The following is a 24,640-nucleotide window of genomic DNA, read 5'->3' as shown; positions in this document are numbered from 1 at the left end:
ATGGAAAACATCAATACCTATGGACTTAGACTATATTTGGGGTGGTTGTTTTTGTTTTAAACCTACTTGGATGCAACTCTGAAGTATTTCTGGATGAAATAGAAGGCTATCCCCAGGGGCACGAGAGCGACCACGAACCACGGCGTGGCATACGAAATGATTCCGATGGCAGACAGGCAGAGCAACGTGGACCGCGAGAGGGACTCCAGAGTCGGGGGGATGTGCTGCACCAAAGATAATTTGCAAGCGTTAGATTAGGCCAACATCCACTAAAGGTTCGTTTATTCACTGTTTCATTTATAGCATTCTTCCTTCATAGAACTTGAGGTGGCCTGCTTCTTCATCTATTTTGACTGTATCAATGCTGCCTTTAGGTAAAAACTCCCAAGGCAGCATAAAATGCAACTGCAAGATTCCGCTACGCTCTTCTAACACTAGCCAGACACAGACCTCATTAGCTAACATCTGGAATCTTCAGATTTGGGGGCATGGGGCCTCAAAAGATTGGATTAGAGTGTGGTACTGACAAACACCAAGGTTGTAGGCTTAGATCTCCGTAAAAGACAGATGCATATTCTTGCATTGCAGGGAGTTGAACTAGGTCAGCCTTTCTCAACCTGTGGGTCCCCAGATGTTGTTGAACTACAACTCCCATCACCCCTAGCTAGCAAGGCCAGAACTCAGGCATTATGGGAGTTGTAGTCCAACAACATCTGAGGACCCACAGGTTGAGAACCACTGAACTGGGTGATCCTCAGGGTCCCTTCCAGCTCTATGATTCTATGAGAAAACTATCCTACTGTTTGTGCATGCACTTCCATTTTCACTATCCTCCTGTTTTCACCCCCTATTTCTCTGGCAGCAAGTCCCACAGGTAATAGCTGCGGTGAGAAGTTCCCTCATCAGGAAATACCTTGCACAGTCGTGGGTGCTTGCTGTCACTGCCCGTCAGCTGAGCCCCACTTTGATAGCTTGCAGATGAGGTCTGAACCCAGACATGTGAATGGACTTGGAAGGGGTTTGCTGCAACGGTCCCCTTTGAACTTTTGACAAATGCCAGTTGTCTCTCGTCTCACATATTTTGGCCTGTGGGGGTGGGGGAATAAAGGCTCTGGACCACCTGACGAGATCAATGAGCTTACCTGATCAATGATATTTGTGTCGGCAGAAAAGCGGTTGAGAATCAGCCCCAAGGGTGTTGTGTCAAAGAATCTATCAGATGGCAAAAATATATAAACAAGGAAGAAGAAGAAGAAGAAGAAGAAGAAGAAGAAGAAGAAGAAGAAGAAGAAGAGATCAGTGCTTATATTCTTCTGCTTCCTGAATTAATCCCACATAAAGTACTAGGTGATCCAAGCTGGACTCTCTGGCAACAGAACTTAAGGCACCTTGACCCAAATACCATCATGGCAGCTTTGAGGCTGAGGGTGCTTAGGGCCTGGTCTCCACTGAGCTGCAATGCCACCTACGTAATGGCGAGAGTGGGTACTGCAGCGCATCAGCCCAGCCAGGCCAGGTGACTTGAGGAGCCAATAGGAGCCTGCCTGGCTCTATAAAATTACTGCTCCAGGCGCAGCTCTTCAATCTGAGCAAACACCTTTTTGTGAGGAGTTGCTGAAAAGCCTCACCTCTTTAGCAACTTGATCACAAGCCTCACACAAGCCCTATGTTATCTGCCTATGGGTCCTAAAGGTGACTCGTTTCATTTTCACTGCACCTGATTGGTCCAAGGATGATCTTGTTGAGGAGATCATGGTGAAGGTTCTTAGCTGCTGTCAGGCCCATCCACTCAACAGTCAAAGACGTGACCAGGCAAAGGACAATCCCTGCGCCACTAAGGATGCTGAACACAGCCACGTAACAAGTCTATTAAAACAAGGGCAGGAAGGAGAAGAAGAAGAAGAGTTTGGATTTGATATCCCACTTTATCACTACCCGAAGGAGTCTTAAAGCGGTTAACATTCTCCTTTCCCTTCCTCCCCCACAACAAACACTCTGTGAGGTGAGTGAGGCTGAGCGACTTCAGAGAAGTGTGACTGGCCCAAGGTCACCCAGCAGCTGCATGTGGAGGAGCGGAGACGCGAACCCGGTTCACCAGATTACGAGTCTACCGCTCTTAACCACTACACCACACTGGAAGAAGACAGGTTTCTCATCCTGGGAAGTAGGGTATGCATTGAAGCAGAGCATGCAATTTGGTATGCACTGAAGGTGGAATCTATCAAATGCACACTTTCCAAAACAATATGTCAACTGAAATTTTGAAATTCAGAACGGTCTGAATTTTTCGATGTAGTACATCAGTCAAACACAATTTGCAAAAAAAGCATAAATTAGGGGGAAATGGCTTGCAAAAATGTGCACATTATTCAAAACTGCATATAAACATGTTTTATAATTAAAATAATACAATAACATTATAATTATAAATTTGCACTAAAATCCTCATGAATTTTCAGGAAAGTTTGTTTAAAAATAATAATGTGCAAAATGCAGAGACATGAAGTTAAGACTGGAAAAATGAGAAACAAAGAGAATCAACACTGACAGAGCCTTCAGCCCCTACTGGGAAACAACTTAATTTCCCTTTGATTATGAAGCACCCTCAAAGACATGCTTAGTTTTGCGGTGCAGTCCAGCTGGTGGGTCATAGTTCCAAAGACTTCTGTTTTAGGACTCTGTGCACTTCCTATTCAAATTAACTGAATGTTTTTATAGCACTTTGGGGGAAAGAAAGAAGTCTTCTGGTCTCCTGTGTGCGTCTGTGGGAATACGGCTGAGATACAAAACTAGATCACAATATTACTGCTGAAATTACCTTAGAAGGAATGTCTCTAAGCAGTGGGGTAATACAAGGGCACAAAACAGGACTGACATACCAGTCAAGCAGTGAGCCCCAAGTGTCTCATTTGCTCTAGGGATGGGGAGCCTTAGTTCTAGGGGCTGAATGTAGCACTGTGTTTTTCTATCTCGCCCTCAGGACTCTCCATAGACTGTAACCTCTCATCAGACATACTCCTTCTCCACAAACTGCTTTGTGCATCCATGTCTAATCTTGCCCCCTTTCTAAAATGTATCTATTGGTATGTGTTTATCTTTTTGTAAATCTACAAAGGACAAAAATAAAATAAAATGGGGATTACGGGGTTTTCTCAAGATGGTGGAGGGCGTGTGTGCTGTGCCCATTGGTGGAGAAAATGCTCTACGGGTGGCGAGATGGACAAAAATGGGGTGCCAATTGGGGGGGAGTGAGAAATGTCCCTATTTTCATCTCAGGAATTTTGGAGGGTATGCCTCCTTCCAAATTTGGGAAAGCACTAACTAGGCTGGTTGAAGAAGGGTGGGGGACTCTTGGACCCTGTCAGGGCCCTCATGCCCCCTTCCCAAAGCCAAGGGCCTCCTTACCCAGCCTTCAGGCCATGCGTTGGACCACCCTGTAGGTTGTTTATCTGTTTATCAAACCATAAACCTCTTTATCAACCATAAACCGCTTTAACCTCTGCATGTCGGCCTACCTTTCTGGCCGGCTCCTCTGTGGAACACAATGCCTTGCCGTTGTTAGTCATCGATGTCCACTGTGCTAGCCAGTAATCAATTGCAACGATGACCGAGTGCTTCAGCAGTTTTGAGAAGATCATCAGGGAGAGTAAGAGAAACCCTCCCGAGGTGAGGTACTGCCAGCAGGTTTTCCAGGGCAAGTTTGTCCTAAGTCTCATGACGGTTGACATGTTGTCATCGTCTTCCTCCTCCTCCTCTTCCTCTGCTAGGTCACAAATTTAACTTAGTCAGTTCATCTGGCGTGTGTGTCTCAGCTGCAAGCAGGGGCGGTCCACATTGTATGTGAACAGGCCTGATTCACACCTCCTGGACTAAATACATGGATTAGATTTTGACTGCTCTTCAGATTTTGCACATCCCTGGATTTTATGACTGGGAAAAGTACCCAAAATGTGTAATAAATAAATAAATAAATTACACATTTTAGGGTAGAATATGTTTAGAAACACAGACACTGAGATGAAATAAGTATTTAAATATGTATTTTGTGAACAAATGTATAATTAAAACGTATTTTCATGGAGTTGTGTGTGTGTGTGTGTGTGTGTGTGTGTGTGTGTGAAAATAACAGAGTTATATTAATCGTATTCCCAGCATCAACCAAAATATATCTTTACATTAAAATATACCAGAAATAGTAATGTATAAAAGGTTAAAAGAAGAAGAGAATATTCTAATACATAAGGTTAACGGAACTAATACATTTCAGTCATCCAACTAAAATTTTGCAATTCACTCAATTTTAAATTTCTCAGCTTTTGGGCAGCCAAAAATCTCACATATCTGTCAAAAATGTGCCAAAACCAGACAACGAATATGTTGTTTTTACTTGATCATGAACATCAGGTATCTTACTTAAGGAATTCAGAATGAACTTTGCCCTTGGTTCGGAATGCAAAGAGCAGTATAAAAATATTTTACTGCTCAAGCACCATATATACAGAGAAGCTGTTCTACTGATATATTGCTATAACGTCCCTCTAAATATAGTTACAGGTAGGTAGCCGTGTTGGTCTGCTGTAGTCGAAACAAAATAAAAAAATTCTTTCCAGCAGCACCTTAGAGACCAGCTAAGTTTGTTACTGGTATGAGCTTTCGTGTGCATGCACACTTCTTCAGATATACTGAAACATCTAAATATGGTGAAGGCATAGTCTGGAATTGCAAAGCCAGAAATGCTTTTCTAAACAAACTAACTGATAAATATTGTGGATAATGCTCAACTCCATGTGTTAATTTAAGGAAACGCAAACGTGGAGAGAAAAATTATTCATTGAATTAATTCATTGAATTCTTCTCTCTCTCTCTCCCTCTTTAAGCAAAGAAACAATCAATCAATAAATGCAGGGTATATCATTACCTTCATCTTCATCTTCCAGCTGAGCTTTCGATTCTCTTGGGTACATAGCTCTTCGGAGAGTCTTCCTTTCCAGGGTGGTCTGGTCAGCTTCCATGTCCTACAATCAAAGTTTCAAAAATGAAACTTCTGCAAGGACTACTTAGGTGAGGCATGAAACTTCAGGTTTGGGAGCCAAATGCAACTTTCCAGGCCTTTCTAACCTCACCGGACTAGGCTCACTGCCCCTGCTGCTGCATATTCACTTTTAAGTGCTTTTGGCTGGTTGGAATGTGCCCTTGAAATGGGATAATGCTTCTTGTTTGCCTGCATGTAGGGTGGAGAGAACCACAGAACTGAAGGGTTGGAAGGGACTCCAAGGATCATCTAGTCAAACCCCCTTACTTGGAGGCTGGATCTGCTGCCCCTGTGGATCTGCCAACTGAGGTGGACGTCTCACCTTGCCTTTCGGGTGGGCCAACCCTGCCCAGAACAATAGAGAGCAGAATGGACAGAGGTGAGGGGTAGTTGTTCCCCAACAAATGGAGCGAATAAATAACATTTCCATGACGGAACGAGGAATGCTGTGTATCCTGACTATCTGGTGTGCAGCTAGCAGCTAACTCGGTGCTAAGTGCATTTTAGACTGGTTATCTGTAGACTCCAATCCTTTGTGAAATGTGGTAGCCAAGAATGGACAAAACACATCAACCGATCATCTGTTGACGAATTCCTGAAGTGACATTCTGGGTAGAAATGCTTTCATGTGTGAAGCAAGCACAAAAGCCTCGTTTGGATGGCAAAAGAGGAAAGCAGTCCTGCTCCCCCTTAAGGAGACACCACCTGATAGGTCAGTGAAAAGGTAAAGGACCCCTGACAGTTAAGTCCAGTCGCAAACAACTCTGGGGTTGCGGCGCTCTTCTCGCTTTATTAGCAGATGTTTGTCCTCAGACACGGGTCATGTGGCCAGCATGACTAAGCCATTTCTGGCGAAACCAGAGCATCGCACGGAAACACTGTTTACCTTCCTGCCAGAGCGGTACCTATTTATCTACTTGCATTTTTGGTGTGTTTTCGAACTGCTAGGTTGGTAGGAGCTGGGACTGAGCAACAGGAGCTCACCTCGTCGTGGGGATTCAAACCGCCGACCTTCTAATCGGCAAGCCCTAGGCTCTGTGGTTTAGACCACAGTGCCACCCGTGTCAATATGGTGTGCCAAATATGGATCCACAGCTTGCCTTGAATGGAGCTTTGCTGTTTGCGTTACCTTTTCCAGTTCCTGGTCTTGGCGATTCATCAGCGTTTTCCAGTGTTCGTAGAGTTCGACATCTTTAGTTTGGATGTCCTTCAGGGTCCCTTCTCTAAGCACGGTGCCATCCTTCATGGCAATGATCTGAGGAGAAAGAGAAGGAAGGGGCAAGGGCCATAGCTCAGTTGGCAAAGCAAATCCTTTATGTGCAGATGGTCACAGGTTCAAACTCTGGCTTCTCCAAGTAGGTCTGGGAGAGACTCCTGCCTGAAACCCTGGAGAGTCACTGCCGGCCAGTGTTGACACTACTGACCTAGAAGGACCAATGGTCTGACTCATTATAAGGCAGCTTTCTAGGTTCCTAATGATGTGCTGCTTTGGAAATTCAACAACCCAAGGGATGGGTGAGTGTGCAAATTTTACTTTCTCTCAATTTCCCATTTCCCTCATCTCAAGATAACCACATTTCTGCATTAATTTGAGTTTTGCTTTTTAAAAAATGCTTATGAAAAACTGTCTGCACATTGGTGTGCATTTCTCCTAATACACACGTGTTATATGCAAATTTCTCTAATATGCATATTTTGCAAGTCATGTCCCCTAATGTAATGCTCTTTTTTTTGCACGGATACATGCATTTTTATCCATTCTTTCCTATCAGTTCCCTATTTTGGGTGGTGGTGGAGAACTGCCCTGCAAAATTTGGAGATGCATGAATATCGAGGGATGCCTGCCTTTCAGTTTGTACGTTATTTCAGGAAAGGTGAATTAGGCAAGGGCATATTTTCACTGCACTTCTCCCCCACCTCTCAACAACATATATACCGTATTTTTCGCTCTATAAGATGCACCAGACCACAAGACGCACCTAGTTTTTGGATACAGATAGGTAGCCGTGTTGGTCTGCCATAGTCAAAACAAAAAAAATTCCTTCCAGTGTATCTGAAGAAGTGTGCATGCACACGAAAGCTCATACCAAGAACTAACCTAGTTTTTGGAGGAGGAAAACAAGAAAAAAAATATTCTGAATCTCAGAAGCCAGAACAGCAAGAGGGATCGCTGTGCAGTGAAAGCAGCAATCCCTCTTGTTGTTCTGGCTTCTGGGATAGCTGCACATCCTGCATTCGCTCCATAAGACGCACACACATTTCCCCTTACTTTTTAGGAAGGAAAAAGTGAGTCTTATAGAGCAAAAAATACGGTAATTTGGTCCTTCAGCAAGTTTCCAATAGACCCATTCAGAGCCTTAGCACAAAATCAGATATACAGAAAACAGCGTCTGGAAAACAAATTGCCTGTTGCATTGCGTGCTTCCCGCCCCATCTGGACTGTGCTATCACTGCTGACCTTGATGACCCGGCAATTGCTCTATGATTCCAGACTACCAGGAGATTAGCATGGTCTGCTCATGGGTTACGTGTGGGGACTGGGTGTGCTAAATCAGCACACTAGAGCCCTGAGATGACACGGCCTGAAACCAGCATCATCTTCTTAACCAGTTATCTGAGCAGGAGGATCTCTCCAACCCTGAAAACTTTAAGTGAAGCCAGTGTGGTTCATTGGTTACAAGGGTCAGACTAGGACCTAGGTGACCAGAGTTTGAACCGACACTCAGTCATGAAGCTTTACTGGGTGACCTTGGACCAGCCATTGCCTCTCAGCCAAAGCTACCTCACAGGGGTATTGTGGGGATAATATGAGATGGGGGAGAACCACACATGCTACCTTGAGCTCCTTGAAGGAAAAAGTGGGGTATAGCTGCAGTAAACAAATAAGGATGAATTCCAAGCGTCAGACATGCATTCATAAGATTGGTTCATCAAGGTGGTTAGATTGGTCTCAACTAGGGCCAGGGCCTTTTCAGTACTGGCCCCGACTTGGTGGAAGGCTCTGTCACAAGAGACTAGGGCCCTGCGGGACTTGACATCTTTCCGCAGGGCCTGCAAGACAGAGCTGTTCTGCCTGGTCTTTGGTTTGGACTCGGTCTGACCCTTATGTTTCCCTCCCTTTATGGTCTTGCTTTATCGACTATTTTAAAATGAGGCTGCATTTAAAATTGCATTTTAACCTGTATTTTAAATTGGTCCCCCCCCCCTTATTATGTTTTTACTGTGATTTTATTGGTGTTAGCCGCCCTGAGTCCGGCTCTGGCCGGGGAGGGCGGGGTATAAATAAAATTTATTATTATTATTATTATTATTATTATTATTATTATTATTATTATTATGCTCAAACTATGGAACTCACTCCCCTGGGAGGCAGTGATGACCAACTCGTGGGTGGCTTTAAAAGAGGATTAGACAATTCACGGAGGAGAGAGCTATCAATGGTTACTAGCGATGATGGCTATTCTCTACCTCCACAGTTGGAGGCAGCAATGCTTCTGAATACCACTCACTGGAAACCATGTTCTGCTCCCTGGTTTCCCCCAAGTTGGCCACTGGGAGAACAGGTGACCAGATGGGCCATTGGCCTGATTCAGCAGAGCTATTCTTATATTCTTAGTTTGATACGTAAGAAAATTCGGCAATGTTTGGACTATGCAGAATTGGACAAAATGACAGGAAGGATTTGAAACCTGCGGGACCAGAGATTTACAGAAGATTGGAAGCAGTATATGAATTATTTGAAGAGCAACTGTAATCAACAAATTACGCTAGTAGGACTACAAGAAGTTTTGTAAGGAGAAAGGTATGAAATTTACGGCATGTAATGCCTTAAGAGAGAATATTATGAAAATGATATACAGGTGGTACATGACCCCAGTCAAGCTTGCAAAAATCTACCATTTGCCCGATAATAAATGTTGGAAATGTAAAGAAAATGAAGGTACATTCTTTCACCTCTGGTGGACGTGCCCAAATATTAAGGCTTTCTGGGAGATGATATATAATGAAATGAAAAAGGTATTTAAATATAGCTTCCTGAAGAAACCAGAGGCCTTTCTCTTGGGCATGGTCGGCCAATTGGTGTTAAAGAAGGATAGAACTTTTTTATGTGTGCTACAACAGCAACAAGAATACTCATTGCAAAGTATTGGAAGACACGAGATCTACCCACCCTGGAAGAATGGCAAATGAAAATTATGGACTATATGGAACTGGCGGAAATGACCGGCAGAATCCGAGACCAGGGAGAAGAGTTGGTGGAAGAAGATTGGAAGAAATTTAAAGACTATTTACATAAATACTGCAAAATTAATGAATGTTAGAATGATGTTGGCATGAAGTTAAGAGGTTCTAGCAGCAATGTTAAAAGGAGTATGCAAAAATGGATTGTTATCAGGTGAGAATGTAAAGTTATAACACATCAAGGTAGAGGAATAAGATAAAAATAAGGAGGGAAAGGATTTGCTGAATTAACTAATTGAACTGGAATACAAAAAAGGGAGGTGTGAGGAGGTCAGGGAAACATGTAAATGAAAGATAAGATATGAAAAGATTGATTTGTTTTTAACTGTTTTTCATTTTTCTGTACTTTGTATTTTTTCTTTTTTTCTTCTTTTTCTTATTTTGTAACCTTTTTTGTAACTTTTTTTGAAACTTTAATAAATATCTTTTTTTTAAAAAAGGAGAAATATACAAAGTGTTACAAAGTAGGAAAAGATAGAGATATTGGTTATGAGTTTGAAATGCAATAGGGAAAATAAGAAATGCATACTGAGAGACTAGATTGGAAAATTTTCAGACAGGATTGATGGAAGTCAAAAAAAAATGAATAAAATGTAAAAGTATGTTTATTTACTGTTGAAAATGATATGTTAAAAAAGCTAAAAAAATGTATATATATATTAAAAAAGAAAATTTGGCAATTTTTTTTAGAAAGTCCACGATGCATACCCAATCCGCGTGTGGCAGGTACTGCAATTTATGAGTCACCAATACAAGGGTCCTTTTGTCGTCCTTAAGAAACTTCAGGATGCCTTCTTGCATCAGGTGATCACTCAGGTGAATGTCCAAGGCAGAAAATGGGTCATCCTGGAATTAAATATATGAAAAGAGGGCATTTTGAAACCAGGCTAGAGCATAATACCTGCAGGTCTTGCTATCCCACCACAATGTGCTCTCGGGGAAATCATTTGTTAGGCAAATGTTCACATACCAAGTCAATGATTTCCATTGATTCCTATGGGGAAATTTCTACTATGTTCCCAATGGCAGAATTTTGACACCAAATGATGGGAAAACATGGAAAGACAATCTGAAACCTTTCAAAAGGCAAACAAAGAAGGGGGGGAGCTCTCTTATTTGTCTAATCCCTCCCCCCTCCCTCCCTGGTTTCTGGCAAAATGGCTGCCGTGGACCAGCGAAACACAAAAAGTAAGGCTTGTCAAAGGTTGATTTAAAACAAACAAACAAACAAAACAGTACTGCATGAAGGTCCAGCCGTTTGGATATCTGAATCTATGGTGTGTATAGCATGCTTATACACTCCTTGTGAATTTTCGCATAAAAGGCATTTGGATAGCACAACCAAAATTAAAAAAAATAAATTATAAAAAAATAAAAACCAAACAGAATTAAAACTGAAGAAGTATGAAAAAAGCCTTACCAGGAAGACAATGTTGGTATTTTGGTAGAGAGCTCGAGCGACACAGATTCGTTGCCGTTGACCTCCGCTCAAGTTAATTCCCTAATGGGTATGACAGGCCATGCAAAATTATTTCTCCTGAGTAAGTACCAATGACATCTGATTTGCCAAAGCCTTGAAGTAACCAGTTTCTAAAATTAACCCCTCACCCTCAAAAACGCCTTCAAATTTATGTAATGGTGTGTTATATTAAATATTAGGTCTGTTGGTTGCCAAACCTAGATGACAACTAAGATACAAAAGTGCATCTCAGAAATCAAATAGGGAAGAAAGTATCCCAAAATTATTTGTAAGCTGCAAATGCCCTTTTATGAAGTCAGATGACAGAATATTTTTATTATGTGGACCTGAACAAAATAAAGCCAACATCCATACAGGTAAAATCTCATAACAGAAAAATAAATTAAAGTGGATTGTAATACATAAAAGATATAAAATATCAGGAATGTTCAAAACAAGTCTAAAATAAGATATAAAACTTGATACCTTAAAATATGAAAGTTAAAAGTGAGTTAAAATAATTGACAACAACAATGCCAGATTATGCTATTATTATTAAAATTATAGATTAATAATGGTAATGTATGAGAACAGCAACCAGATATGTTCAACATGAGGAGATTTCCTTTCTGTGTTTTTGCAGCCAGAAAGATAAATCTAGCCACAGTCACTGTTAATAATTTGTTCAAAACTGTCCAGAGGTAGGCCAGTTAGCATTCAGAAGTCCTACCCTGAAATTTTGAGACAAAAGAAGTCACCAATCTCATTCGGTTCTCTGAATAGAAATTACAGGCAAAAAGCACATGAGCCAAAGATTGTATATGTAAACACTTAAGGGATACCCTCAAACTGTCCAATCCAGCAATTAAATCTAGCTTTAGTGAAAACCCAAAACAGTATTTGAGAATAGTTAAATTCTCCAAGTATCTAGCATGGCTTCCTGACATGGGGGCAAAGAAAAAGCCCAGATAGATTTGGAGGCAGGAAACCATTCAGGCAAAGGATACAGAATTCCAAATATCAACGTTCTTAATCCAGCAAGCAATAGTGGATTTCACCTGACAATTGCCCAGGGTGGGCCATGGGGTTTATGGAAAAACTTAGAAATTGTAATTTGTTGATCAGGCTTTTAAGGTTTTGAATGTCATTGAGGGTGCCCCTGCCGGTGAACGTTTCCTCAGGTAAAGACCTCAGCCAGGGCCGGCCCTATCATTTGGCAAAGTGAGGCAGCAAAATATGGGTGTCCTGAAAAGGCAGCACATTGCTGGTTACTTAATACATTATTGTAATTGTTTTTACTGCCAAGGATTAGGAAAGGCACGTGTGGGGCTTCCTCCTGCCTCAGGTGCCAAAATAACTTGGCTGGCCTTGGATAATAATGCACTTGGGCATGAGCCCAGGGGAGAGGGGCGCCATTTGCTGCTCTGCCTCAAGCAGCAACATTTCTTGAGCCAGCCTTTGCCCTGGTAAGACAAAGAAATCATGCCCCAATAACTGACAGGGGGGTGCTTCTGGAATGCTGAGTTTTGCGGGCACTGAGGCTGCTTCTGCTGAAAACCAGCTTGTGCCGATGTCATTACTAACAGCAGCTGCAATCTTGGATCCACTTGGACAGAGAGCATAAGCGCAAGTTCCTCATGCTTCGTTTACCCTTTCTCCAATTTCGGTCTGGTCTCCAAATGGCAATAGATCGATGTCAGGCTGCAGAGAACATGCATCTGTGACGGCTTTGTACCTGTTGAAGGAATAGAAGAAACTTGATGTGCACAAAGGGATCTCTGGGCTGGGCCAGTGCAAAGACAGGAAGCTGATTTGAACTAAGTTACATCATTGCGTCCATCGAGCTTGATACTGTCTGTGCTGAATGACTGCAGTTCTTCAGGATTTTAGGCTAGGTCTCTCCCAGCTGTACCTGAACCTGCTGGCAACTGAACCTGGGGTCTTCTGTATGCAGATTATTTCCTCTTCCACTGAGCCATGCGGCAATGGGGAAAGTTTATGGTCACAGCCTGACAGACACTAGCAGAGCTCATAGCAATTTTTTTCCATCTTGTTTTCGTGGCTTGTGCTTGACTGCAGGCTGGACTTAGGTCTAGCTTTTACTCCTAGGCAAAGAAGCTTCCAGACTGTCGTCAGGTGATTGACACAGGTGAGTGACTCTGGGGTTTGTGTGCAAATCAGGAGCTGGTCCATTGCCTGGATCCAGTTCCCCACTCCTTGCAATATAAGTGCAAAGGTTCAAATTACGGGATGTTGCATGATCTCAACATCACAATTCGTGAGACAACAGGGAAGACTGGGCTGGAGGTGGGAGGGAATACCTTTTTTGCTCGTATTTTGTCATTTCACACACAGTTTTATTGTGGTCCAAAATACAGAGTACAACAATAGTATATACCGTATTTTTTGCACCATAACACTCACTTTTTTCCTCCTAGAAAGTAAGGGGAAATGTCTGTGCGTGTTATGGAGCGAATGCCTGCGGGTGGTGGTGGGGATCTGCTGCAGTCGTGAGCAGAGGATCCATGGTTCCCCTTCCTTCCCTCCTCTGTGGTTACAAAGCATGGATCCACATGGATCCTCAGGATTTTTGCATTGGGCTACTCCAAACTCACTGTCAGATCACATGTCTGTGGCCACAGCATAAACCACAAAAATCATATATCCACTATTTTGTTTAGAATATTTTTTTTCTTGTTTTCCTCCTCTAAAAACTACGTGTGTGTTATGGTCTGGTGCGTGTTATAGAGCGAAAAATATGGTAGTCATTTCAGTGGCACTGGGATGGGAAGATTTCCTGATGCATTGCACCCATCCTCCAAATTAGCAGTTGCCATTCTCCAACTAAAAAATCCCCATTGGGAATCTTTACGGCTTTGCTCTTCCATCTTCCTTACCTGAGCAAAGAGCAGGAAGAAGTGCGGCTGTTAGAAGCATTATTCCCTTACCTCTGTTTATTAAATGGGCTGCCAAAGGTGATGTTTTCCTCCACCGTAGCATTGAGGAGCCAGGGCTTCTGGGCTGCATAAGCCACAGAGTATCGGTTCCTGGTGGGAGAGGTGAGTGTGTTAGGAGCAGTGGGCAGGCAGAGCTTCTCCTGCACATGGTTTATAGCAAATTGGTAAGAGACAAATGCAAGAGAAAAGCAGATGTTATAACAAGAGTGAAAGGAGGGGAAAGTTTCTTTCCAGGAGAAGGTTACGTTAAAGGAGCACCCATTCCCTGCCACTGCTTTTTCTTCCCATGATGAACTCCAAGTAAAAATGTGTATGGCATGTGCCCTGTTTACACTAATTGTCCACTCTGACACTGGGCTCTCCAGTGGTCATATGCCCAATCAAAGTGTTCTTTACAAGCAGGGTTCAGTATGATTTCAAATTGGGAGACGCGTTGAGATTCCTGCATTGCAGGAGGTTGGAGGAGACGATCCTTGGGATCTCTTCCAACTCTGCATGTGATGGCCTGGGATTCAGACTCAGAGGCTGAACCTGAGGAATCCCAGCCTGCACAGGAGTCCCTGCCTCCAGAACCAGCTGAGTCGGGGCTGGGGCCTGAGCCTGAAGGGTCCTCACCTGCGCTGGATCCTCAAGTGCAGGCATCAGCTGAGTCTGCTCTGGCCCCTGAGGTGATGGAGGACCCATTGCCTGCAGGTGCTCCACTCTCAGCCCCGTCAGGGGACGAGGAGGTTGCCTCTGGGTCAAGTAACCCTCCAGCTTCTCCTGAGCTGCAGAGCCTCAGGGCAGAGAGGCAGAGGGAACTAAGTTCCTGCAGGAGGAGTGCTCGCCTCCAGGCCAGGAGAGGCGAGTCACCTGTGGACTGGGGCCACCCTATGCCTTGGGGCAGATAAAAGCCAGTCAGCCCCAGTCCCAGGTTGCGGGAGCAATGTTGTTGGTAGCCTGTTCCTGCCTGCAACCTGCCCTGCTCTTCTGCCAGAGTTCCTGACTCCTCCCGACTCCCCGCCTTGGACCCAGTTACAGCTTTGACAGCCAGCCTTCACACCGCACCATTGACTTCGGACTGGACTCGGACCTCGCCTCTCAGTTAGCCCCCAGGATCAGCACACTGCAGTTCTATGATTCTATCAAGTTGAACTCCAGCTGCATAGATTCCACCATCTAAGCATAGACATCAGGTTCCGTAGAATTGCACATATGTTGGAGCATGCACAGGAGGCTAGTCAAAGACAGAAGCTCTCGATGGTGCCTTCGCGACCTCTAGCCATTGGTGGCCACTTCTGTGTTGGCCTTAGCAGACACCTAAGCGAGATAACTGCCAAAAGAAAGCTGAACATGCTGGGCTGCAGAAGAGCAATGCAAAACTGAGAGGGCGGGAAGCCTTTCTCGAATGGCTGGTTGGAACCGTGAACAGGAACACTCTTGTTAGGAGGGAGAATATACTGCAACATTTTGTTGCAGGTCCCACCTGTAACATTAATGTTCCATCCTTTTTCAGTGATAGATCTCAAGGCTCTGTACACAGGATTCCCAGGTGGTAAATAAGGTAAAGGTAAATGACCCCTGGATGGTTAGGTCCAGTCAAAGGTGACTATGGGGTGCGGCGCTCATCTCGCTTTGCAGGCTGAGGGAACCGGCATTTATCCGCAGACAGCTTTCCAGGTCATTTGGCCAGCATGACTAAACCGCTTCTGGTGCAACAGAACACCGCGACGGAAGCCAGAGTGCACGAAAACGCTGTTTACCTTCCCGCCGCAGCAGTATCTATTTATCTACTTGCACTGGTGTGCTTTTGAACTGCTAGGTTGGCAGGAGCTGGGACAGAGCAACGGGAGCTCACCCCGTTGCGGGGATCAGCAAGCCCAAGAAGCTCAGTGGTTTAGACCACAGCGCCACCCATGTCCCTATTCCCAGGTGACCTCCTACTGAGATATGGATCAGTCCCAGACCTCCTTCGCTTCAACAAAACTGCAGCATCAAGTGCTTTCAAACCATGCCCTGCAGCCTACGTACAACCTTCCCTTCCAGGTTCGTACTGAAAAGGAAGATCAGCATGGTTTGCAAGCTGCCTTTTGGATTAGCTTATCTACCATTATTGACCTCATGGCTCAGGGACAGTCAATGTTGTGCCCTCCATATGTTGTTGGACTACACTGTAGTTGCTGACCAACAGCCTTAGGCAGCATAGCCAAAAAGTCAGAGATGATGGGATTTGTAGTCCACCAACATCTGGAGGGCATCACGTGGACTACCCTGTAATAGAGGAACCCCTGATAAGCTTCAAAGGAACCCAAGATGGTCAAATGGCAGTTTGGAAAACTCCTGGTGCATCATAGCATTTAATGATGAGCATATAATAGTCTTTAATATTTGACAGTATTTAACAGCTGGCATGCATTAAAAAAATCTATCAGAATTTGATAGATAACATGCATTTGTATTAGTATCTGCCAGCGTTCTAATAAGTTGCATGCAATAGAGATTAGTATTTGACATTTGACAACTTAGGTGATTTCTTCTCTGGTCAAAATCAATACTATCAAATTAAGCCATTGTGTCATTTGAATGTTGCAGTTAAAATGCCACATTCAAAACGTAACCACAAATTCAAATCTTGAATTCAAAATTCCTCATTCAAAATATGTATAACAACTATGGGCAACGCACAGCATTTTAAAAAAAATTAAATTGCCGGCATTTGTTTCTTTTAAAAAGTGCTACTACGTTCCATCACAATAGGTTTTCCACAAGTTTCACCTGCAGTTTGATAAAAGAGATATGGATGCTGTGAAATACTGAGTGTTAGTTAGAAGCATTTAATGTAAACTTAACAAGTTTCCACATTACAGGAGTTCAGAAGGCACAAAAATGTGTTGGGCGATGTTAATTTCCCTGAAGTTATCAGGTATCTGATAACACAGTGGTTCCCAATTGCTGCTGCAAGAACTACCAGCAGAAGCTGAAATGAAAATTCATCTTAGTTCATAGTGAATGTCTGTGCAATCCTATGCAGGTCTGCTCAGAAGCAAGTCCAATTGAGTTCAATGGAACTTACTTTCTGGTCAGTTGATATAGGGTTGCTGCCTGATTCACTGAAACTTGGGAATGAAACTCGAAGAATCATGAAAGGTTGCTTATGTGAAGGAGGATAAGGAGGAGAGGGCTGGTTTGTTCCTCTGTCACATGAAGTCACTGGTTCTTGGAGGGTCTTAACTGTCCAAACTGGGTCTTAAAATTTCTTGCGGCTCATATTCAGATATTTACTTGACCAGGACATTAAACCCACCCACCTCCAAAAAAAGATTGGGAACCACTGCATTGGAGAAGTTTACTAGTTAATATTCTCTAGCAAAGTGTTGTAATTGGGGTAAGGAAACAAGGCGATGGTTGTAGAAAAGGGAGGGATACAAAAAGAAGAAGATTCAAGAATAATACCTCCGGCTTGCTTCAAAAGAAGACTCACTTTCATATCCACTGCAAGTTATGGTAAACAGTATTTTAGTGGTAGTTGGTGAAAAGATAACAGCAACGAGGTGAGCAAATTTCACATACTTGGGAGAAATATTTGAAAGCAATGAATCAAACTCCTGATGCTGAAGAATAGGGGGGAAGACATTTGCATCTGCTACAGATATCAGAACACCACTCAGTTGCGACTGTAACAAGATACTGCAAGAAATTCTGACCAGTTTTGCACAGTTTCCATTCTGGAACCCCCATCAGCAACTAGTACAATTAAATCTAACATGGTACACACTGGGGAAGCATTTACATCCCCCCCCCCGGTGTGTGTGTAAGCTCCAATAGTGGCTGTAAAAGGTAAACGTAAAGGGACCCCTGACCATTAGGTCCAGTCGTGACCGACTCTGGGGTTGCAGCGCTCATCTCGCTCTATTGGCCGAGGGAGCCAGCGTACAGCTTCCGGGTCATGTGGCCAGCATGACTAAGCCGCTTCTGGAGAACCAGAGCAGCGCACGGAAACGCCATTTACCTTCCCACCGGAGCGGTACCTATTTATCTACTTGCACTTTGAACTGCTAGGTTGGCAGGAGCAGGGACCGAGCAATGGGAGCTCACCCCATCACGGGGATTTGAACCGCCGACCTTCTGATCGGCAACTACTAGGATCTGTGGTTTAACCCACAGTGCCACCCGCGTCCCAATAGTGGCTGTAATTAATAATAATAATAATAATAATAATAATAATAATAATAATAATAAATAATAATAATAATAATAGCATCTCATGGGATTTGAAATATTTGACCCTCCATGGGATGTCATAAAAAGTCCTTCAGGATCCCATGCACTCAATTCATCTTTACTGAGATCTCAAAAAGAGATATCATTCATATGAGATCCTAAGGACTCTTAACTTTTTGTGGGATCTCCAGGTCTGGGTCAATATCCCTCATGATAGGCAAACCTCTCTCACTCTTTGAAGATTGCTGACAAAGAGGAGAGGGGGCTCCTTGCAAGGGTTGCAGGAGACAAACACAGGATACTTCCAGACTACTTTTTTGGGGTGGGATTCAATCACATGCTGGCAAATTCAGGTCATGCAATTACAGTTGCTTGAGAAGGTCTTGCACAACAAACCCGCTTCCCTAAAAGCTCAGGCTTTTTGCAGTAAGGAAAGTGATGGGGGGAATGCAATGGAAAGTGTGGGATGGGATTTGCTTTGTGAAACGCCATATAACGCCTCCCCACAAACAAAGCAGAATGAACGCTCATTAAATCGCCAGCATTGTCTAATCTCCCTGCAAGCAAATTGGGTTCAGTGCTCAATAAACAGGTCATACGGAAGCAGGCTAAATTTATCTCCAGCCCTGCAATTCTTTATTTCTGTGATCCTATAACTCCAAATGCTCTTTGGTTTCTTTATGAACACCACAAACTTTTGTTACGCCCAACTGTGAATTTAGTTTTCTGGCGTGCTTATTTCAAAGTCCCACATCATAGTTTTGAACACCTGTTGGGAGGAAAAAAACCTTTTCATGTAAGACGTAGTCTCCCTCCCCAGTTTCTTATCCTTCACCCCCCAGATCCCAAATTCCTTAAATGACATGTAAACAGCATATTCATGCAAATGAGAATGTTGCTAAGTATGGCTTCACAGCTTAATATTAATGAAGGTCAATGCTTCACTGCAACAAGTAATGGGTTGGGCAGGCTAAAATCACACCTGGTAGAAGGAAAAAGCGTCATTGTTAATTAATTCACGACTGCATGGATCCCAAGAGCATGAGGCAAAGGTTTAGAACAAATGGAAAAGGAACATCAGCTGAAGCAAAAGACATATACAGTCGTACCTTGGAAGTCGAATGGAATCCATTCTGGATGTCCGTTCAACTTCCAAAACGTTCAAAAACCAAAGTGTGGCTTCTGATTGGTTGCAGGAAGCTCCTGCAGCCAATCGGAAGCCACGGAAGCCCCACCGGACATTCGGCTTCCAAAAATAGTTCACAAACTGGAACACTCACTTCTGGGTTTGCGGCGTTCGGGAGCCAAAACATTTGAGAACTAAGCTGTTCGAAAACCAAGGTACGACTGTATATACGCACATTAACTGAATCCTGCTAACCTCAGGGTCATGTTTCTAGAGTATTAGCTGGTTGAGTAACTTGGCATCCCATGCTCAAATGAAGGAGTGAGTTTTCGTCAGAAGGTTGTACAAAGTGGGGAGTTTTCTCTCAGAAAGGCAGAGATTCTTTCTTGCTCAGTTAGCCATTTCCCCATTCAGCAGAACAGATTCATAAATTTGGGGGGGTTGTGGATGCCACAAGCTCCTGCAGACACAGGGGCACTGAGATACACACAAAGCTGCTCACTCTGTTGAGGTGAAGAGAAAAGTCCTCTGTATAAGAACACAGACCGTAAGTCAGAAAGCCACTGGGTGACAGAGAGGGCTCTTGATATTGGCCACACCAACCCTTCTTGATAGGACAGGTGTGGTGTGAAAGATGCAGCAGGATATGACCTTCTTGCGTTGCTCAGAAGATGGAGATCATGGAGGAGAACATCTATGGTGCAACTTCTATTCATAACAGGGCTGCTCCGTCTAGAATAGTGGTTCTCAACCTGTGGGTCCCCAGATGTTGTTGGACTACAACTCCCATCATTCCTAGCCAGCATGTCCAGTGGTCAGGGATGATGGGAGCTGTAGTCCAACAACATCTGGGGACCCACAGGTTGAGAACCACTGCTCTAGAAACTAGGGCAGGGCTTTATCTTTCTATTTTGAGGGCCACATTTTCTCACATTAACCTATCAGGAACAGGCATTGTTGTGGTGAGTGGCACCAGAACCCAAAGTGGCCTGGGCCGCCTGGTTTTCTCTCTCTACCACTACTTTGTCCTCTTTCCCACACTCTCAAAATCCCCTTTCTCTTCCTCCCTGCTGGGGGAGCCGGGAGCAGACTGCTTTTGCCAAAGACTTGCACTGATCACTTGCAGTTTTCATCAGCCTCGGACAACATGGCCGATGCTCAGGGACGGTGGGGAAATTGTAGTCTCAAGGCCCACATGTTCGCAACCCCTGACCCGCCTAGTCTGTGTTTGCCTATTCTGAATGGCAGAGGGTCTCAAAGGTCTCAGGCAGAATCCTAGCCCCTGTTAGGATATTCAATTCCACCTTAAGTTTAGGCATGACTGTTGTGTGTCACATGCCTGTTTACACTCCAGCACAGCTTGCTGGGAACTTCCGTTCTGTGTATAGCTATTGCTTATGCTGCTTGCTTGGACGTGAAGGGGAGAAGACATGTTTTTCCTTTTGTCCTGATGTACGCTGAATAAACTGCTTGTAAATATGCTCCTCACAGCCTCTCCCTGCTGCTTCTGATGTGTAGCGTTTACTCTGCTGATTAGAGCATGCTCCAGCTTCTAAAGCTGGGGTCGCTGACACTGAACCAAGGACTGGAGATCGCCCCACACATCGGCCGGTGGGCTGGTGCCAGCTGGGGGCTTGCAAATTGCCTCCGTTTCCTTGGCTGCATCCCAACAGCCCCGCTGTCTGTGATCTCACTGGCAAGCTTATTTACTTTCCAGCTCCAAAGTCCTGAAGCAACATTCCCCTGTAAAACCTGCTGGCAATATACAGAAGGATGCTTGGAGATACTGGACATACACATATTCTGTCCTCTGGAAATGCTTGACTCTATGAATTTAGCTCTTGTTGTTGTTTAGTCGTTTAGTTGTGTCTGACTCTTCGTGACCCCATGGACCAGAGTACGCCAGGCACTTCTGTCTCCCACTGCCTCCCGCAGTTTGGTCAGACTCATGTTTGTAGCTTCGAGAACACTGTCCAACCATCTCGTCTTCTGTCGTCCCCTTCTCCTTGTGCCCTCCATCTTTCCCAACAACAGGGTCTTTCCCAGGGAGTCTTCTCTTCTCATGAGGTGGCCAAAGTATTAGAGCCTCAGCTTCATGATCTGTCCTTCCAGCGAGCACTCAGGGCTGATTTCCTTAAGAATGAATAGGTTTGATCTTCTTGCAGTCCATGGGACTCTCAAGAGTCTCCTCCAGCACCATAATTCAAAAGCATCAATTATTTGGCGATCAGCCTTCTTTATGGTCCAGCTCTCACTTCCATACATCACTACTGGGAAAACCATGGCTTCAACTATACGAATTTAGCTCTAGCTTAGAGGTATTTGTGGGTAAGCATAGGAGTTACTTTTCCAGAGAGTAACAGGGGGTAAAATGCAACTTGTGTCTAAAGGATGCTGAATGGATAGTATGCTGCTAGCCTCAGTACTACTAAATCTTCATTAACTTCTCCAGATATTTTTGGTGCTCTTTTCTAACCCTTATAAGATCAGTGGGAAAACTCAAGCATGCAGAATTATGTAGTAAGGGAATTATAGTAGGGATTGATTGTTATGTCACGGAACTGAAACCATTAGGGTTGGATCTGGCAATACCTGTAGGATTTTCCTGAAAACTCCTCTCTGTCAGGCTGTCTGAAATTACCAGCAAAACACATCCACATTTGTTTGTGCCAGGATTGGGAAAACATCAGGCTCCACAATATAACTGCATACCCTCTTCATAGAAAAGCTTCTAGACCTCACAATCCCCAAATTAAATGTGTAATATGGAAAGATATTAAATAACTGGAATCAAAGGTGTAGGTAAAAAACAAAAAAGGAACAAAGCAGTTACGTTTTTTAACAGTTGTGCCCCTCTAAATCCATCTGTCAACTTTCCCCCCAAGGCTAACTCATAGATCAGTTCATTCATTAACCCTATAAATGCACCAAAGTGAAGGAAATGACAAACATACCGGTTCCAATGAACTTTGCCTTCCAGAGCTTGCATCTCCCCAAGAACAGCAAGAAGGAGAGAAGATTTGCCACAGCCAACCTGGCCCACAATCATTGTCATTTGGCCTGCAAAGCAACAACGGACTAACATTAGACCCTTTGACCCACCAATAACTGAATGGTCTTGGTTGCTTTGATCATAACACGCATGAATGGTGAACGCTTGCATATATGAATTAGATGTTGATACAGTTGCTTGGCTGCTGTTTAATAGCTATTACCTTTTTTAGAATCGGCTGACTCTTTTCTTATTTGTCAGTTATAGAAGAAAGGAAAAGAGAGGAGGAGGAGGAAGAGGAGAAATCACTGAGTCAAATAGAGACATGATTCTGCAGAATTTTGTCTCATTCATTTCAATATAACAGATTCCTGTTTCAGGAAGCTTTTAATGTTTGATTCCCCCCCATTTTTTCTAAATGTATTTTTGCTGGCAACCCAGTCAGATGGGTGCAGTATAAGAAATAAAAATAAAAATAAAAATTAGTATTAGTATTATAAGTAGGCTACCTAGAAGTAAGCCCCATGGAGTTCAATTTAGTATGATTGCTGCTTTATAGTGCAATCAAAATGTATGTCTGTTCTGAAGTAAGTCACATGGAGTGTGACTTAATCCAAAGTAAGTGTGCATAGGATTGCAGCTTTTTTCATATCTCCCATTAGCACTGGTGGTTTAAACACGCTTGACTTTTTATTAACAGACATTTGTGTTCATCTGTAATCTGTATCTGTGTGCTTGCATGTTTGTACGCATACTCAATAAACGAGGAGTGAGGAACCCGTTGTTGAACTCAGTTCCCATCATCTCTGTCCTTTGCCTGGGGCTGATAGGACTTGGGGTCCAACAACGTCTGGAGGGCCACAACTTCCACACCCATCCTCTAAACCATCCCGGGGCTATGAGAGAAGGCAAGATAAATGAAACAATGTTGAAAATGTGAGGTTATGAATTAATCATACCTGTGGGAATTCTGATATCAATATTGGATAATGTGGCTAAGCCACTTCCCCAAGAGAAGTACCCGTTGGTCACCTGCAATAAATACCACATATTAGAACCACAAGAACATGCAACCATTATACTGAGTATGTGCATGTAGGAATCTATATAAAATAATCAACTCTCACAAACCTTATTTTAATATTTTGTTGGAGGCCGCACAGAGTGGCTGGGGAAGCCCAGCCAGATGGGTGGGGTATAAATAATAAATTATAATTATAATTATAATTATTAAAAAGGTAAAGGGACCCCTGACCATTAGGTCCAGTCGTTGCCGACTCTGGGGTTGCGGCGCTCATCTCACTTTATTGGCCAAGGGAGCCGGCGTACAGCTTTTGGGTCATGTGGCCAGCATGACTAAGCCGCTTCTTGCGAACCAGAGCAGTGCACAGAAACGCCGTTTACCTTCCTGCCAGAGTGGTACCTATTTATCTACTTGCGCTTTGACGTGCTTTCGAACAGCTAGGTTGGCAGGAGCAGGGACCGAGCAGTGGGAGCTCACCCCGTCGCGGGGATTCAAACCGCTGACCTTCTGATCAGCAAACCCTAGGCTCTGTGGTTTAACCCACAGCGCCACCCGTGTCCATTATTATAATTATTATTATTATTAACTAAACTGACACTCGTGGCTTTGTTTCCCCATAATACTACCCCATGGTTTGTTAAACCATGATTAGCATGGTGTGTGAAGACGGCCCAGCAGCTTAGCTGTGGTTTATTTATTACCATTAAGCCACAGTTTCTTTATTGATGCACAAACCTTAGTTTCTGTCAATTATGTCTTGGTGTTAAGTCTGAACTCAGCACCCTGCCTTAAGCATGGTTTGACTTTCAAACCCCAGACATTATTATTATCATCAACATCATCATCTTTGTTTAGATGGGCACTTAGTGGTTTCAGATCAACCAAAGGAACAGCGATATAACTGACTACAGTCAAACCTGGGCTTCCAAACGCCTCCGTTTTGGAACGCTTCGGCTCCCGAATGCCGAAAACCCAGAAGTAAATGCTCTGGTTTTCGAATGTTTTTTTGGAAGCTGAACGTCTGACATGGCTTTCGCTTGAGTGCAGGAAGCTCCTTCTTTATTGATGCACAAACCTTAGCTTCTGTCAATTATGTCTTGGTGTTATGTGTGAACTCAGCACCCTGCCTTAACCATGGTTTGACTTTCAAACCCCAGACACTTGCCTTGCTAAAAAGGCATGAGGCAAGTTGGGAGCACTTGTTTGACTGAACTTTGGTGAAACAAGCCAAGGTTTGCTTAATCATCTGTGGCAGAACTTGTGGTTTGTTAACCAAACCATGGCTTGGCATTATGTGAAAACCAGGCTGGCCAAAGATGTTCAAAAACCCAGGAAAATGCCACAAGAGTAAGAATTACAAAGGAATGAGGTTTTTTTGCGGGGGTGGAATCTGTGTATTTCACATTAAACATTGGTTTCAAATTTTTTTCAGCCTAACATTTCATAAAGCACATAATAACAAGGGAACAAAAACAAGCCCAGTAACAGCTGGTAAAATACATTTTATGCCATGCATGTCACTGGGGCATCAGAGGACACAATAATAACGCTGAGATGAAAAATTGTTCTTTAAGAGAAAACCCCACCCAGAACAAGATATTCGTCATC

General features: G+C 43.6%; 1 protein-coding gene across 10 annotated transcripts in view; it reads right to left on the bottom strand.

Annotated features, from left to right (window-relative positions):
- Nucleotides 1-24,640, bottom strand: part of ABCC9 (ATP binding cassette subfamily C member 9) — an 85,950-nt gene that overhangs the window by 31,277 nt on the left and 30,033 nt on the right. For 3 of the 10 annotated variants that reach the window (XM_081926717.1, XM_081926718.1, XM_081926715.1), the window contains 14 exons: nucleotides 22,968-23,040; nucleotides 21,971-22,076; nucleotides 21,609-21,647; nucleotides 17,123-17,161; nucleotides 13,682-13,780; nucleotides 12,384-12,468; nucleotides 10,695-10,775; nucleotides 9,983-10,120; nucleotides 6,162-6,287; nucleotides 4,919-5,015; nucleotides 3,516-3,763; nucleotides 1,718-1,866; nucleotides 1,143-1,212; nucleotides 67-224 (listed from right to left, as the gene is read on the bottom strand). In XM_081926717.1, coding sequence (XP_081782843.1) covers nucleotides 67-224; nucleotides 1,143-1,212; nucleotides 1,718-1,866; nucleotides 3,516-3,763; nucleotides 4,919-5,015; nucleotides 6,162-6,287; nucleotides 9,983-10,120; nucleotides 10,695-10,775; nucleotides 12,384-12,468; nucleotides 13,682-13,780; nucleotides 17,123-17,161; nucleotides 21,609-21,647; nucleotides 21,971-22,076; nucleotides 22,968-23,040 — 1,508 coding nt within the window. The remainder of the gene's footprint in view (nucleotides 1-66; nucleotides 225-1,142; nucleotides 1,213-1,717; nucleotides 1,867-3,515; nucleotides 3,764-4,918; nucleotides 5,016-6,161; nucleotides 6,288-9,982; nucleotides 10,121-10,694; nucleotides 10,776-12,383; nucleotides 12,469-13,681; nucleotides 13,781-17,122; nucleotides 17,162-21,608; nucleotides 21,648-21,970; nucleotides 22,077-22,967; nucleotides 23,041-24,640) is intronic. The other 7 variants (XM_081926720.1, XM_081926719.1, XM_081926723.1 and 4 more) reach the window with 5 other exon arrangements.

Source organism: Podarcis melisellensis (assembly GCF_964234715.1).
Source record: "Podarcis melisellensis genome assembly, chromosome: 10".
Classification (NCBI taxonomy): domain Eukaryota; kingdom Metazoa; phylum Chordata; class Lepidosauria; order Squamata; family Lacertidae; genus Podarcis; species Podarcis melisellensis.
The sequence above is the reverse complement of the archived record's forward strand: the minus strand, read 5'-3'. Positions and strand labels throughout refer to the sequence as shown.